The sequence below is a fragment of the Salvelinus sp. IW2-2015 genome, unplaced genomic scaffold, assembly GCF_002910315.2.
Source record: "Salvelinus sp. IW2-2015 unplaced genomic scaffold, ASM291031v2 Un_scaffold4555, whole genome shotgun sequence".
Taxonomy (NCBI): domain Eukaryota; kingdom Metazoa; phylum Chordata; class Actinopteri; order Salmoniformes; family Salmonidae; genus Salvelinus; species Salvelinus sp. IW2-2015.
The window spans coordinates 2,159-18,669 of NW_019945825.1; the positions used below are offsets into that span (position 1 = coordinate 2,159).

At 43.3% G+C, this 16,511-nt stretch overlaps 2 protein-coding genes across 2 annotated transcripts in view; both read left to right on the plus strand.

Annotated features, from left to right (window-relative positions):
* The first annotated feature begins 6,894 nt into the window (after window positions 1-6,894).
* Window positions 6,895-12,176, plus strand: nipa1 (NIPA magnesium transporter 1). Its single transcript, XM_024143939.2, has 5 exons — window positions 6,895-7,211; window positions 7,473-7,520; window positions 7,720-7,810; window positions 9,284-9,444; window positions 11,162-12,176. Exons 1-5 carry the CDS (start codon window positions 7,079-7,081, stop codon window positions 11,671-11,673), a joined length of 945 nt encoding a protein of 314 aa, XP_023999707.1. The 5' UTR covers window positions 6,895-7,078; the 3' UTR covers window positions 11,674-12,176.
* A 1,327-nt stretch (window positions 12,177-13,503) lies between these two features.
* Window positions 13,504-16,511, plus strand: part of nipa2 (NIPA magnesium transporter 2) — a gene marked incomplete at its 3' end in the record, with an annotated part of 11,725 nt that continues 8,717 nt past the window's right edge. The window contains exons 1-2 of the mRNA XM_070441688.1: window positions 13,504-13,650; window positions 14,610-14,912. Of these exons, the coding sequence (XP_070297789.1) occupies window positions 14,714-14,912 (199 nt within the window). The remainder of the gene's footprint in view (window positions 13,651-14,609; window positions 14,913-16,511) is intronic.

Sequence of the window (16,511 nt, forward strand, 5' to 3'; positions counted from 1 at the left end):
GGTGTAGGGAGCTGTAGTGTAGGGAGCTGTTGGTGTAGGGAGCTGTGTGTTAGGGCTGTGGTGTAGGGAGCTGTGGGTGTATGGGAGCTGTAGTGTAGGGAGCGTGGGTGTAGGGAGCTGTGGTGTAGGGAGCTGTGGTGTAGGGAGCTGTGGATGTAGGGAGCGTGTGTGATAGGGAAGCTGTGGTGTAGAGGGTGTGAGGGAGCTGTGGTGTAGTCTACACCGCTGAGATGTAGTGGGCTGTAGAGGGCTGTAGTGGGCTGTAGAGGGCTGTAGAGGGCTGTAGTGGGCTGTAGAGGGCTGTAGAGGGCTGTAGATGGCGCTGTAGAGGGCTGTAGTGGGCCGGAGTGGGCTGAGTGCTACGTAGTGGGCTGTAGTGGGCCGTAGTGGGTGTAGAGGCACTGGAGGAGAAACAAAATTGTTGGTCCGCTAAAGGACGAATAGTCCTTGTTGGGCACAGAGGCGGGCGACTTCACAAGCGTATTGATGGATGGCGTTAACTACAGCATCGCATATTAATAACAGATGTATACTAAGAATACTGTGTTAAAAGTAGATGATGATAGGGAAGTGTATCAGAATGCGGAGTGCTTGTTTCTGTAAGGTTGAAGTATCACGGTACTGTCGGTAGAAGAGGTGATACCAGCAGTGGCTGGTCGGGCTGTAGTCTAGACAGGCAGGGTAGAACACATTTCTAAAGGACAGACCTCTCTCTGTCCAGCTGCGTGAAGGCAGACAACATTGCTTTCCAATTCAAATTGAAATACTTGTATCAATAACGCACCCTCAACGATACAGAGCTAGAGATTTATTTTAATCGATGACGTTCATTGAACATGTATTGTTGTTCTGGAACGTAGCCCTGTTTTTCTTTTGTGTTCTGGAACGTTGCCCTGTTTCTTTGTGTTCTGGAACGTAGCCTGTTTCTTTGTGTCCTGGGGAACGTTAGCCCTGTTTCTTTGTGCTGGATCGTAGCCCTGTTTCTTTGTGTTCTGGATCGTAGCCCTTTCCTTTGGTGTCTGGAAGTAGCCCTGTTTCTTGTGTTTCGAACGTTGCCCTGTTTTGTTGTGTTTCTGGAACGTTGCCCTGTTTCTTTGTGTTCTGGATCGCTAGCCCTGTTTCTTGTTGTTCTGGATCGTAGCCCTGTGTTCTTTGTGTTCTGGAACGTAGGCCCTTTTTCGTTAGGGTTATATGGTGCTTAGAGAGGAGGAGTGCTGAGCGTTATCTGCTGGGTGGGTAGTGGATTACTGGTGCTGGGTATTGGTGTTGATAGGTGTCTGGGTGGTGAGAGGCTTATGTGGCTGGGTTATTGTCAACAGTCGTCTTTATCGATGGCGGTTATGATATCGTTTAGCACCTTGAGCGTGGCTGAGGTGCACCCATGACCAGCTCTGAAACCAGATTGCATAGCGGAGAAGGTACGGTGGAATTGGAAATGGCCGGTGATCTGTTTGTTAACTAGAATAGCAGTATCGACTATCATAATGTCGTGACGTTGTATTGATTGTGACGACTGCTGTTCATCGAATGATTAACTGTTGATAATTACATGATTCAATTAATCAGGTAATCATTAACTCAGTAACCTGAGGCACCATGGGAAAAGTTCATTTTTAATGAGTGTCAGTTTCCCAAATTAACTCAAAGAATATCAGAATATCGATTCTACAACAGTCGCCAATTAATTAATTTCCTCTACAGTCTCATTATGAACGTTGCATAATTCGTTGAATCTGCACAAACCCGAGTCTCACTAAATAAGAAACAGGTCCCTAGCGGACCAACACAATATGACACGTTACACAAAATGGGGATTTATAGAGAGTGCATGTGAGAAAAGCACACTTGGATACATTTGTAAACTATGCTTAGTTTAGCCCTAACACCTTACCCCAAACTGCCGCTCTTATGGGTCAGAATATAATGATGTAATTACTTGTGGAGGGTCTCCGATGGGGTGTCCCTTCGTGGACCGAGTTCACCTTCTCCTCTGATGTCAACTCCTCTTTGGTTACCGCAACTCTCTGATTGTCCACAAGATGTCAGTGTCCTTTCTCTTAGTGGTCTGTTTCCTCACCTTTGTTCTGAAAGTGGGTCTTCGGAGTACGTTTCCAACCTTTATGGCAAGTTCTCTGAGCGTATGTAGTTACGAGGCAAGGCGTCAAGGTTGTCCTCTGATCAAGTTTAGACAACTAATTTCACAGTTCACTTTTACAAAAACATTCTCTTTGATCTGGACATTTTACACACAATGTACAATATGTAAACGTGCATATTATGGAAACTCTTCAAGTTGCAATGTTTTCGTTATAACGTCGTCATTTAACTTTTAATAACATAACAAATACGACATACATTTTCATATTCCATCTATCGTTATTACCATTTTGGCTGATGAATTATTTGTCCCGAAGTCCATTTATTGCAAGTTACCGTTCTGAGTTAGATTCTCCATAGGGCCCACTCACACATTCCAATCCTTCACACTGAAAGGACAAAGGATTTGGCCATGCACGCCTCCAACTCAATCATCAAGTTTGCAGACGACATAACACAACAGTAGTGGGCTTGATTACGACGAGACGGCCTACAGGGAGGAGGTGAGGGCCCTCGGAGTGTGGTGTCAGGAAAATAAACAAGCAAAACAAAAGAGATGATCGTGGACTTCAGGAAACAGCAGAGGGAACACCCCCCTATCAACATCGACGGGATAACAGTGGAGAGGGTGGAAAGTTAAGTTCCTCTGTGGTCATAACACTGACAAACTGAAATGGTCCAGGCACACAGACAGTGTGGTGAAGAAGGCGCAACAGTGCCTCTCCAACTTGGGGCGGCAGCGTAGCCTAGTGGTTAGAGCGTTGGGCTAGTAACCGAAATGTTGCAAGTTCAAACCCCCGAGCTGACAAGGTACACATCTGTCGTTCTGCCCCTGAACACTGTTCCTAGGCCGTCATTGAAAATAAGAATTTGTTCTTAACTGACTTGCCTAGTTAAATAAAGGTAAAATCAAATAAAAAACCTCAGGAGGCTGAACATTTTTGGCTTGTCACTGAAAACCCTCACTAACTTTTACAGAAGCACAATTGAGAGCATCCTGTCGGGCTGTATCACCGCCTGGTACGGCAACTGCTCCACCCTCAACCGCAAGGCTCTCCAGAGGGTAGTGAGGTCTGCACAACGCATCACCGGGGGCAAACTACCTGCCCTCCAGGACACCTACACCATCCGATGTCACAGGAAGGCCATAAAGATCATCAAGGACAACAACCACCCGAGCCACTGCCTGTTCACCCCGCTATCATCCAGAAGGCGAGGTCAGTTCAGGTGCATCAAAGCAGGGACCGAGAGACTGAAAAACAGCTTCTATCTCAAGGCCATCAGATTGTTAAACAGCCACCACTAGCAGAGAGAGGCGGCTGCCTACCTACGGACTTGATATCATTGGCCACTTTAATAAATACAACACTAGTCACTTTAATAATGTCACTTTAAGAATGTTTACATCTCACATTACTCATCTCATATGTATATAATGTATACTGTGTCCTTCACTATCTATTCTTTACCATCTATTGCATCTTAGCCGCTCTGTCACTGCTCATCCATATATTTTATATTTATATATTCTCATCCCATTCCTTTACTAGATTGTGTGTATTAGGTTTTGTTGTGGAGTTGTTAGATATTAGGTTTTGTTGTGGAATTTGTTAGATATTAGGTGTTAGATATTACCTGTTAGATACTGCTGCACTGTCAGATCTAGAAGCATTTCACTACACTCACAATAACATCTGCTAACCATGTGTATGTGACCAATAACATTTGATTTGATTTTGTCTGCTGCCTTACGATTTACAATGGGCATGAGGTGCCATAAAACCACCCACCTCTGGTGGGTGTGAGAGATATCTCTGTAGGACTGTGGTCCAAGGTAACCTGAGCTATCTTTGTAGGACTGTGGTCCAAGTACTTGTAGCTATCTCTGTAGGACTGTGGTCCAAGGTAACCTGAGCTATCTCTTGTGAGGACTGTGGTCCAAGGTAACCTGAGCTATCTCTGTAGGACTGTGGTCCAAGGTAACCTGAGCTATCTCTGTAGGACTGTGGTCCAAGGTAAACTGAGCTATCTCTGTAGGACTGTGGTCCAAGGTAATCTGAGCGTATCTCTGTAGGACTGTGGTCCAAGGTAACCTGAGCTATCTCTGTAGGACTGTGGTCAAGGTAACCTGAGCTATCTCTGTGGACTGGTGGTCCAAGGTAACCTGACTCGAAACAGGGCCAGTCTTGACAATTAAATAACATTAACCCTAACCAATACATGATTCCGGCCCGAAACCATGCCCGCCCATACATGACCCCGCCCCGCCACACATGACCCGCCCCCGCCCACAAATGACCCCGCCCACAACATGACCCCGCCCCAACATGGACCCCGCCCCGCCAACAAGACTGCTATGACAACAGGACAGCCATGAGGTCAGTCAGCACATGTATCAACAATTAGTTGATGACTTTTCATCGAGAACATATAACGTGCAATTTATACTTCATCTAATTTGGTGCGAGTGAGTTCACCATGAAGTCAGCACAGTGTTATGTATTTAGCAATCAGCAGATAACTTTCTTCCATTGCAACTTCTCATAAACATTATGAATGATCATTCAGACATTCAGAGGGCTCAATCTGTATTGGAATAGGAGTCACTGTGGTATGTTTGAGACACTGCCCTCAACCAGTCGGTATCAGACTGCTTGCAGTGTAGTTGTATTGAAGCATACAAGTGGGTTAGTGTGTAACGGAATGTGAAATGGCTAGCTAGTTAGCATACAATGGGTTAGTGTAACGGGATGTGAAATGGGCTAAGTAGTTAGCATACAATGGGATTAGTGTAACGGAGTGTGAAATTGGCTAGCTAGTTAGCATACAATGGGTTAGTGTAACGTGGTATGTGAATCGTAGCGTTAGTTAGCATTTACAAATTGGTTAGTGGATAACGGATGTGAAATGGCTAAGCTAGTTAGCATTACAATGGGTGAGTGTAACTGGATGTGAAATGGCTAGCTAGTTTAGCCTGTGTGGCGGCTGAATAGAGCGTTTCAATCGGTTACGGTTCACTCGCTTGGAGACCTTGAAGTAGTGGTTCCCTTGCTCTGCAAGGGCCGCGGGCCTTTGTGGAGCGATGGGTAACGACGCTTCGTGGCGTGACTGTTGTTGTGATGTGTGCAGGGGTCCCTGGTTCGCTGCCCGTGTCGAGGGGACGGTCTAAAGTTAAACTGTTACATTAGCAAATGTTCTAACAACTTTTAATATGTTTTATGGAAAAAGGGTTGGAAATATGTGTTTCCATAATGACAATCTAAATAGCCTACCTACAACTGGTCAAATGTTGTCACGATGTGCACTCGTGCTGCCGCTCGTCTCCCTCTCACCTCGCCCTCACACTCACTACGTGCTGCCTCTGTCTCCTCTTCACTCAGTGCTTGCCTCGTCTCCTCTCACTCACACTCGTGCTGCCTCGTCTCCTCTCACTCACACTCGTGGCTGCCTCGTCTCCTCTCACTCACACTCGTGCTGCCTCGTCTCCTCTCCACTCTACACTCGTGCTGCCTCGTCTCCTCTCACTCACACTCGTGCTGCCTCGTCTCCTCTCACTCACACTCGTGCTGCCTCGTCTCCTCTCACTCACACTCAGTGTTGCCAACTTAGCGACTTTTAGGACAGCCAATAGCTACTTTCCTTACTGAGGAGTTGGCAACACTGCTCACACTCTGCTGCCTCCTGCAGCGCTCAGTCTCAACACACACCTCTCACTCAGCAACAGCCTCCTAAAATAATGTTGTGTTTACCTGCGAGTTTTTCTTTATTTCTATTAGCGTCCCTACAGTCCTATCACCGGCGTTGCTGCCTTTATAAATCGTCCACGTTGGACCCATATGATTGACAGCTAAACAGCCAAGGCATGAAAACAGATGAGGTAGCTAGATATTAGCCTCGTCACGGGGCGTTTTCGAATTAAAAGCCTCCTGCATTCCTCCCTTGAAGTAGCGTAATGATTGATCTGATATATGTGTAAYCACATACCTTTCCCCTATCCATCAACCAACAGGTGCATCCCATATCGGAAATGGTATCATTATAAATGAATTGATACAGATATTGATTTGCTATCCTCTCCCTGACTTTGTAGATGTGTAGGCCTAAATGTTGAATAGACTTTTGATTAGATATCAATGTGCCATTATGTGACTGATACGTACCTGCCGGTTAGTCTTTTCACCGATATTCTTTAAATCATCCAGAATAAAACTCTTTACCTGCATTGTCGACGACAACCTATGGAGGGCGCTATATGCAGTGATACCAACGTAGCAATTGTGTTGCTAGATTTAGCAACTTTTCAGATTACCCTGGCGACTTTTTTTTCAAACAGCACCTAGCAACAAATGTAGCTACTTTTAAAAATGTATTTGGAACTTTTAGCAACTTTTGAAAAGTGACTCAAACGCTAAAATGCACGCATTTTCACTCTAAATGACACAAAAACAATTTTCTGTCACAACACACGTGCCTGGCTGCAAAAGTGCATTGTGAGTGACAGCAGCAATTTCAGCAAATTGCAAATCATTGTTGTCTGACTGCAGCAGCAGTTGTACTGGTTCGACGAGCCAACCCCAATGAATATATTTGGTCACGAATGTTTGATCTTGAACAGAACTTACAACATCAATCAACATGTCTACAATCAAAATTGTACAGAAAAGAGTGGGAACAGAAAAGAGTGGGAGTCGGTACCTGAACAAATGTCTAATCATATTTTTTGCCAGTCAATTTGAGTAACGTTATTGTATATTTTACGTAATGACGCAGTTTTACGTTATCACGCAATGACATCACAACGTCATTTAGCAACTTTTAGCAACAAATCAATCTGCGTCTAACAATTTACCCTGAAAATTAGTTGGCAACACTGGCTATATATATATATATATATGTAAAGTGTGCTTTGGACTTGCCTCGCCTATTCACACATTTAATTTAAGCCCACCATTTGTGTCACTTATGGGAAAATGTGTGATCAATGATGACTTCAGAAATTAGAGAGACTTCGCCACCAATTGCTGCTGGTGTATGGATAGCTGTCATATCAAGTTTCATCAATGGATCGACGTTTGTGCTTCAAAAAAAGGGAATATTACGATCCCGTAAAAGAGGTAGAGTGTTGGGGGGAAAAAATCCCAAAGTATAATCATGTTTGTAGGGTCATTTGTTGGCTACAATGTTGTAAGATCCTCAGACACAGTAAATACATCATCTCTTAAAACAACTATATTCGGTTCCTTGTGACTGGTTCGCGATTTTCCTGCAAAAAAACATGAATGCTGCTTTCGTGGCAAAATTGGACATTGGAAATCAGAGGGTGACTACTGTACTGTTAATAACACAAACACTGCATGTATTTCATAATTTTTTAGGTGGGTCGTATCTAAAAGATGGCGTATGGTGGAGCGGTACACTCTCCAGTAAGTAGCCGAGCTAACAGTGCCACCTGCCATTTATTAGCTGTAGTACATCCTCATGGATAATTCTGTCACACACCCTATTTAACCTAATAATAAAGACATTTTACTACTACATTAACTATCACTACTCACCGATTGCGTTTATTTCATTGATCATATTTCATGAATTCCATTGACCTCTGAACTCTTCCCGAACAAGTGATTGTGGGACAGATTGGGAACTTCCTGGCCTATAACGCAGCCCCTGCTGTTGTGGTCACACCTTTAGGAGCCCTGGGGGTGCTGTTTGGGTGAGTTAATGTTATCATTCAGTGTGTGACTACTATTGTCTTTTGTTTTCTGGTGGGAGTGTTTATAGTGATGTGATGTTTGTTACAGTACAGGAGTGTTTACAGTGATGTTTGTTACAGTAGCAGGAGTGTTTTACAGTGATGTTGTTACAGTACAGGAGTGTTTTATTAAGTGATGTGATGTTTGTTACAGTACAGGAAGTGTTTTCAGTGGATGTTTTGTTACAGTACAGGAGTGTTTTAGTGATGTGATGTTTGTTACAGTACAGAGAGTGTTTACAGTGATGTTTGTTACAGTACAGGAGTGTTTATAGTGATGTGATGTTTGTTACAGTACAGGAGTGTTTACAGTGATGTTTGCTACAGTACAGGAGTGTTTACAAGTGATGTTTGTTACGTACAGGAGTGTTTACAGTGATGTTTGTTACAGTACAGGAGTGTTTATAGTGATGTGATGTTTGTTACAGTACAGGAGTGTTTACATGATGTTTGCTAGCAGTACAGGAGTGTTTACAGTGATGTTGTTACAGTAAAGGAGTGTTTACAGTGATGTTTGTTACAGTACAGGAGTGTTTTATAGTGATGTTTGCTACAGTACAGGAGTGTTTACAGTGATGTTTGCTAAAGTACAGGAGTGTTTACAGTGATGTTTGTTACAGTACAGGAGTGTTTTACAGTGATGTTTGTTACAGTACAGGAGTGTTTACAGTGATGTTTGTTACAGTTAGCAGGAGTGTTTACAGTGAATGTTTGTTACAGTACAGGAGGTGTCTTACTAGTGATGTTTGCTACAGTACAGGAGTGTTTACAGTGATGTTTGCTACAGTACAAGGAGTGTTTACAGTGATGTTTGCTACAGTACAGGAGTGGTTTACAGTGATGTTTGCTCGCAGTACAGGAGTGTTTACAGTGATGTTGTTACAGTAACAGGAGTGTTTACAGTGATGTTTGTTTACAGTACAGGAGTGTTTACAGTGATGTTGTTGCTACAGTACAGGAGTGTTTTACAGTGATGTTTTGTACAGTACAGGAGTGTTTACAGTGATGTTTGTTACAGTACAGGAGTGTTTACAGTGATGTTTGTTACAGTACAGGAGTGTTTACAGTGATGTTTTGTTACAGTACAGGAGTGTTTCCAGTGATGTTTGTTACAGTACAGGAGTGTTTACAGTGATGTTTGTTACAGTACAGGAGTGTTTTACAGTGATGTTTGCTACAGTACAGGAGTGTTTACAGTGATGTTTGTTACAGTACAGGAGTGTTTACAGTGATGTTTGTACAGTACAAGGAGTGTTTAACAGTGATGTTTGTTACAGTACAGGAGTGTTTACAGTGATGTTTTGTTACATACAGGAGTGTTTACAGTGATGTTTGCTACAGTACAGGAGTGTTTACAGTGATGTGATCTTTGCCTAGCTAGCTAACTGCAAGCCTCTCTGTTTTGATCACTAAAATGGTTGCTTTGTGATCCAGGGCTGTTCTGGCCTCCTATATCCTCCAGGAACAGCTGAATGTCCTGGGGAAGCTGGGCTGTGTGTTGTGTTGCTGTGGTTCTGTCGTGCTCATCATTCACTCCCCTAAATCCGAGAGCGTCACCTCTAGTCTGGAGCTGGAAGACAGGCTTGCTGATCCAGGTGGGTGGGACCTGGTATTACATCCCAAATGGATCCCTATTCCCTATATAGTGCACTACTTTAGACCAGAGCCTATTCCCTATATAGTGCACTCCTTTAGACCAGAGTCCTATTCCCTATATAGTGCACTACTTTAGGCCAGAGCCCTATTCCCTATATAGTGCACTACTATAGACCAGAGCCCTATTCCCTATATAGTGCGCTACTTTAGACCAGAACCCTATTCCCTATATAGTGCGCTACTTTAGACCAGAACCCTATTCCCTATATAGTACACTACTTTAGACCAGAGCCCATAGGACCGATAGGGTGCTATTTTGGGACACATCCATTCACTGCTCTTATATGATCAGATAGGTCCATTTCACATAGTTTCCATGTTATTTGTGTAACAGTGCATTTAACTGTCCTCGTCAAGAATTCTTATTAATGTTGTTGAAGAGGGGTTCTTTATCTGCTTGAATGACAATGGAAGTTGTAGATTACCGCCTAAATAGACAAACCCAAAAGTAAATATTTTTCATGAGATGGCCGTAAACAATAACTAATAATGCGCCATTGTTCTAGAAAAGTCTATGACCATTCTGTTAAAAATAGTTATACATTGCTGAAGTGTACTCCCTTTTGAGGACTAGTACCAAATATTATGAAAAATCATACATCATTTTTTCCCCATGTTCAACAAGAGTGGGGTAAATATGGCTTGAAATGATTCAAATGCTTTCTAAGTATAATGACAATCTAATTACTTACTATAAGATTTCACCTTTCTTATAACTGTAAAATAAGTATGATCATACTTAAGTGACAGTACAAAATTGGCACCATTTCATATAACTGATGACAGAGAATGTTCTGCCCTGTGTCCTCTGAGATGCCCAGACACCATTCTGCATCACTCTGTTACCAAGACAAAGTGGTCTTGTTCCAATTCTACAAAATTATTTTATATATTTTCATGTTGAGAGCTCCAAATCCGTCTTGAGAAAAATCACTGGGAGATGTTCCTTTAGGCTCTCCCCTTTCATATTGAAAATGGGGCTCCGAGGTTCACAGCCAGAGGATATTCAATCCTTTGTTTGGATGGGCCAGGACAAGGGACATGTCTGAGCCTGAACCGGGAGAGTCAGCTCCTCGCAGGCAGCGCCTAAACCGGGAGACTCCGCTCCTCGCAGGCAGCGCCTAAACCGGGAGACTCAGCTCTTTTGCTGTATGGGCTAACCACTTTGTACATTTCCGTGTACAAAGCACTCTGTGAACGGTGCAAAGTCAATTGCTGTGACCTCAATTGACGTTGCACCGTTCACAGAGTGCTTTGTGCACGGACATGTTAGTTGGAACCGGCCCAGACCTGCTCAAAGTCCTCTAAATAAGGACTTTACATCAAACTTCAATTGAGAGTAATTCTGAGGTGTGTCTGAATTTTTTTAATTTTTTTTTAATTTCACCTTTATTTAACCAGGTAGGCTAGTTGAGAACAAGTTCTCATTTGCAACTGCGACCTGGCCAAGATAAAGCATAGCAGTGTGAACAGACAACAACACAGAGTTACACATGGAGTAAACAATAAACAAGTCAATAACATGGTAGAAAAAAAGAAAAAAAGAGAATCTATATACAATGTGTGCAAAAGGCATGAGGAGGTAGGCAATAAATCAGATAATTACAATTTAGCAGATTAACACTGGAGTGGTATGAATGTTTTCTCTCCGTGCAGTGTTCGTCACCTATTCCTTGTTGGTGGTCCTACTACTGGTTGTGCTGATCGTGTGGGTGGCCCCAGCTCACGGCACGTCCAACATCATGGTGTACGTATCCATCTGCTCCCTCCTGGGGAGTTTCACAGTCCCCAGCAGTAAGGGTCTGGGCCTGGCCGCCCAGGATGCCTTCAGCGGGGGTCCTTCCAGCAGCCGAGCCCTAGGTCTCTTCCTGGGTCTACTGGGAACCCTGTCCGTCAGCATCCTCGTCCAGTTCACCTTCATCAACAAGGCTCTGGAGCACTATAGCTCCAACATGTTTGAAGCCATTTACTACGTGACTTTCACCTCTACGGTCCTCACAGCTTCGGCCATCTTGTTCAGAGAGTGGACCGCGGTGGGTTTAGTAGACTGCCTGGGCATGCTGTGTGGGCTAACCACGGTGGCCGTAGGGGTCCTGCTGCTTCGCTTCTCCTCAGAGGCCTCACTCACCTGGAAGCAAGCTGCTAAAGGACCAGATAAAAGGGATTAATCAGAGGCTTGTCCGTCTCAGGGAGAGTAATGCAGTGTTTATTGGTTAATTTGGGGCCACATTTTTTTAAAATATTGAATAACATATATAATTGTATTGTGAATTGCATTGTATCTAATAAAATACTTGAATGTAAGTGTAAGAATCTTACTGTGGATTTGCGAACAACATATCTGTTGTGTAATATTTTGTTGCTCGCCATTCTCAAGGGCTCAATGATCGGCATATGAAGTAATGTCCTGTTGTGTTCAAACACTTAAAGTAGCATTGTTGCTGTTGAATGTGCTAGATGTTTGCTATTGTAACACTTGTCAGTCAGTGTCAATCCATGTGGACTGGCTGTAACTTAAAGAACCTAACTCCGGTGCCGATTGAAAAGTCTAATTTCATTACAACTTACAACATGTGGTCAACCTTGTCAGTACGGGGTCATCTTTTATAATTAAGTGAAATTAACTCAATGATTTTTGTAATTTACTACAATAAAATGCAAAAAAAAAGTATTCTTATCTTGTGACGTGTTTGCAAATGCAGTTAACCTCCAACAACTGTGCCGATGACGTGGCAGTCGATTAGGCATCTCCCGTGCATCTCTTATTCAGAGAGGGTTAAATGCATTCTGTGTTGCAACTGACTACGTATCCCCTTTCCCTTCGCGGGGGAGAGGAGTTGAACCACTTAGTCATTTCACTACAGCAGACCTTCTAAATATGTGGATCAGATTATGTGGTCTAACACACACATAACAGGTTATGACCGCTACCCACACGTCCTCTTTGTGAGAAACTGTACCAAAATAACATTTTATTATTTTAAAGTCTTCAGTCCCTTCATGTCCACTGACCATTCGGTTCATTTGTAAAACCGTAGAACTTTGCCTATTCACACAAGCATCGTGGGCCATTGAATTATTTAGAGAGTCATTCTAGACAGTCACAACAGTGCATGTTGTGTGGCGGGGGATCTGGGACTCTTTTTTTTGTCACGTTGGGTCTTAGGACTCACAAAGGCTGGAGAGAAAAGTGGAACAACATTTTGGTTGTATCTCTGCAGGTAATGTTAGATATTATTCTCACTAATTCAATAACTGTAGTTTATTATATTTTGATGTGTGTTATTGCAGCTCTGAAGAAGCACTGTTTGTTGAATATCAGAACAACTTTATTTGGTGTTTTACATATAAATACAGTATGTTACGATAAGAGTATGATATTTTACCTTTATTTAACTAGGCAAGTCAGTTAAGAACAAATTCTTATTTTCAATGAGGGCCTAGGAACAGTGGGTTAACTGCCTTGTTCAGGGGCAGAACAACAGATTTGTACCTTGTCAGCTCAGGGATTTGAACTTACAACCTTTCATTTACTAGTCCAACGCTCTAACCACTAGGCTACCCTGCCGCGGTATGATACGGTATGATACGATACGGTATGGTATGATATGATACAGTATGATACGATACAGCATGATACAATACAGTATGATACGATACAGCATGATACAGTATGATACGGTATGATACGATACAGTATGATATGATACAGTATGATACAGTATGATACGATACAGTATGATATGATACAGCATGAAACGATACAGTATGATACGATACAGCATGATACGATAAGACATTTCACTAAGCTGTATGTGGGCTAGGCTTAGTTAAAAGTGCTTGAAAACATTTCAAGGTGTAACAGTCCATTTAGAATGTGGCAATCAAATAGGGCACTTTTTTATTAAAGTGATCACTAAAATATTAATCTAGAGAATTTCTGGTAGAACGAGGAACTTCTCAGGACCTATTTGTACGCATGCGTGAAGAATCGCCCTTTCACCATGTGTGGGCGGACCGCGTCAACCTTACCTTCAAATTAGGTCGTAACAAAATGATAGAGCTACATAGCTATAACTTGCTATTTATCACATAGCTAGCTAACTACCACTGTTTTCCTGGGAAAACCAGGGATCTTTTACCAGGTATTTCGCATGGAAACATACATATGATATTCATGTTTACGATATCATGCCAGCTTGCTAGTTAGTTATTTGGCCGCAGATTTTCACATAGCTAGCTAACTGGTACAATTACCAACCGATTTAGGGCACGTTAGCCCTTATGCTAACAAGCTAGCTAGTTTTGATCTGACTCTGAGGTGGACAACAAGAAGGCTTGAGCTTAATCTCAAAATGATAGCTATGCTAGTTAGTAAACTGATAGCGATGCTAGGAAATTGAAGTTAGTAATTTAGCTAGCTAGTTGCCTAATTAGCTAGCTGGCTAACGTTACGTTAGCAATAACCATGTCAGTGAACGTTAGCTAGCTACAATAGCTAGTTATCATATGAACACAAATCTCCTGAAGCGCCTCACAAATCAGATCATGTTATTGTTTTCATTGTGCAGGTTTGAATGACAACCGGTATTTCATGACAGTAACATTGTCTTGGCCTGAGGTTTTATGGGTTTTGCAGCGCCACATTAGACATTTGATTACTGCAATCTTAGTCACTAACTGAATTCTTGACTCATTGAATTCACATGAGTACAGGTTGCGGAAGTGGTAGACAGGGTTTGGTCTACCTAGCATACGGATTGTCAATGTGCCATTTCTATAATGGAACCAACTATTTTGGATCAGGGTTGTTCACTCTGTGATGTAACTTGTCGAAATGGCAAGTTAGCCTAACTGGGAGGAATCAGATTCTACAATTGAATTACTAACAGTTGTAAACTTTAGGTACATTTACCGAGGCAAATTGATTTCAATTTACATTTGTAATTTAGCAGACACTTTTATCCTGAACAACTTAGTGCATTCGTCTTAAAGCTAGGTGAGGCAACATATCACAGTCGTAGTAAGGACATTATTTCCTAGGTACATTGATGTATGAGTTGAATATTTGTTTGTCTTGTGTCGTTTTGCTTTCTTACTGAAGGTAGAGTGGTGTCACAGGTTGGTGACAAGTGTTCAGCTGGTCAGCAACTCCTGTGTGTTGTGGTCAATGTAACAAACAGTACGAACAACTCATCCAGCGTCACCATGGGCCAGGACAGAGGGAAGTATGATTTCTACATCGGCCTGGGACTAGCCATCAGCTCCAGCATCTTCATAGGAGGAAGCTTCATCCTCAAGAAGAAAGGACTACTCCGCCTGGCCAGGAAGGGACAGTGCAGGGCAGGTAAGGTCATGTTTATGTTCAGTCACCAACTGCTGCTCTGGATAAGAGTGTCTACTAAATGACTAACATGTTAAAGTAGAGTACACAGTATCGTTTGGTTGAATTTGTACATTTGAGAAAGAGATGAAGAGAGCAGGTCTTCTTGTGTATATGTACTGTACGCATAGATGGGTGGCAGGTAGCCTAGCTGTTAGAGCATTTGGACAGAAACCGAAAGGTTGCTAGTTCGAATCCCTGAGCCGGTGAAAAAAATCTGTGCTTAACCCTAATTGCTCCAGGGTCGCCGTTGATAATGGCTGGCCATGAGCCCTCTGAGGGGTGGGATAATGGCTGACCATGAGCCCTCTCAGAGAGGGGTGGGATAATGGCTGGCCATGAGCCCTCTCAGAGAGGGGTGGGATAATGGCTGGCCATGAGCCCTCTCAGAGAAGGGGTGAGGGATAATGGCTGGCCATGAGACCCTCTCTCAGAGAGGGGTGGAAATGGCTAGCCATGACAGCCCTCCAGAGAAGGGGTGGGATAATGCTGCCATGAGCCCCTCTCACAGAGGGGTGGGATAATGGCTGGCCATGAGCCCTCTCGAGTGAGGGCATGGGATAATGGCTGGCCATGAGCCCTCTCAGAGACGGGGTGGCGATACGATCGCTGGCCATGAGCCCTCTCAGAAGGGGTGGATAATGGCTGGGCCATGAGCCCTCTCAGCAGAGGGGTGGCGACTTAAATGGCTGGCCATGAACCTCTCAACAGAGGGTGTCTCATGGGAGTGTGGGCATATGCAAAAACAAAAAAAAAAAATTGCCAATTCACACATGACTATCTTACCGAATCGCTGCAGGTTGTGGCTGTGTAACATGGGTGGTGGATGGAATGTTGAAACTCTGTCTTTGTCGATCAGGTTAGAATGTCGGTTAGAACGGACCTAGGTGACTAAGAGACTTGCACGCTAGTCGGCAGAAGTTGAACAACTTGATTAGTTTGTCCCACCCTTTGGCTTTATATTACACACAGTCTACTAGTAGACTCTCTGCTGCACCTGCCGTTCTAATACAACCCATCATTACACTAGTAGACTCTCTGCTGCACTTGCCGCTATATACACACCGATCATTAACTGTAGACTCTCTGCTGCACCTTGCCTTCGATATACACACCCGGATCATTAACTAGTAGACTCTCTGCTGCACCTTGCCTCTAGATACACCACCACCGATCATTAAACTAGTAGGCTCTCTGCTGCACCTTGCCTTCTATATACACACCCAGAGCATAACTAGTAGACTTCCTGCTGCACCTTGCTTCTATATAGCACAACGCCGCATCATTAACTGATGTAGACTCTCTGCTGCACCTTGCCTTCATATACACACCCGATCATTAACTAGTAGACTCTCTGCTGCACCTTTGCCTTCTAATATAACACACCCAATCTATTAACTAGTAGGCTCTCTGCTGCACAGCTTGCCGTTCTATATACACACGCACATCATTAACCTTAGTAGACTCTCATGCTGCCCACCTTGCCTTCCATTCATATACACACACCCAATCATTACACTATAGTAGACTCTCTGTGACCAACCTTGCCTTCTAGTATACAACACCCCAAACAGTTAACTAGTACGACTCTCTGCATTGCAACCTTGCCTCTATTCGCGCCCG

What these genes read in the sequence shown, in the direction of transcription:
- nipa1 (XM_024143939.2), top strand. Translation starts at nt 7,079, where the DNA reads ATGATGACTTCAGAAATTAGAGAGACTTCGCCACCAATTGCTGCTGGT. An exon ending in ATTACGATCCCGTAAAAGAG is followed by an intron (nt 7,212 to 7,472) that starts GTAGAGTGTTGG and finishes ATAATTTTTTAG; the next exon opens with GTGGGTCGTATCTAAAAGAT. An exon ending in GCCCTGGGGGTGCTGTTTGG is followed by an intron (nt 7,811 to 9,283) that starts GTGAGTTAATGT and finishes TTTGTGATCCAG; the next exon opens with GGCTGTTCTGGCCTCCTATA.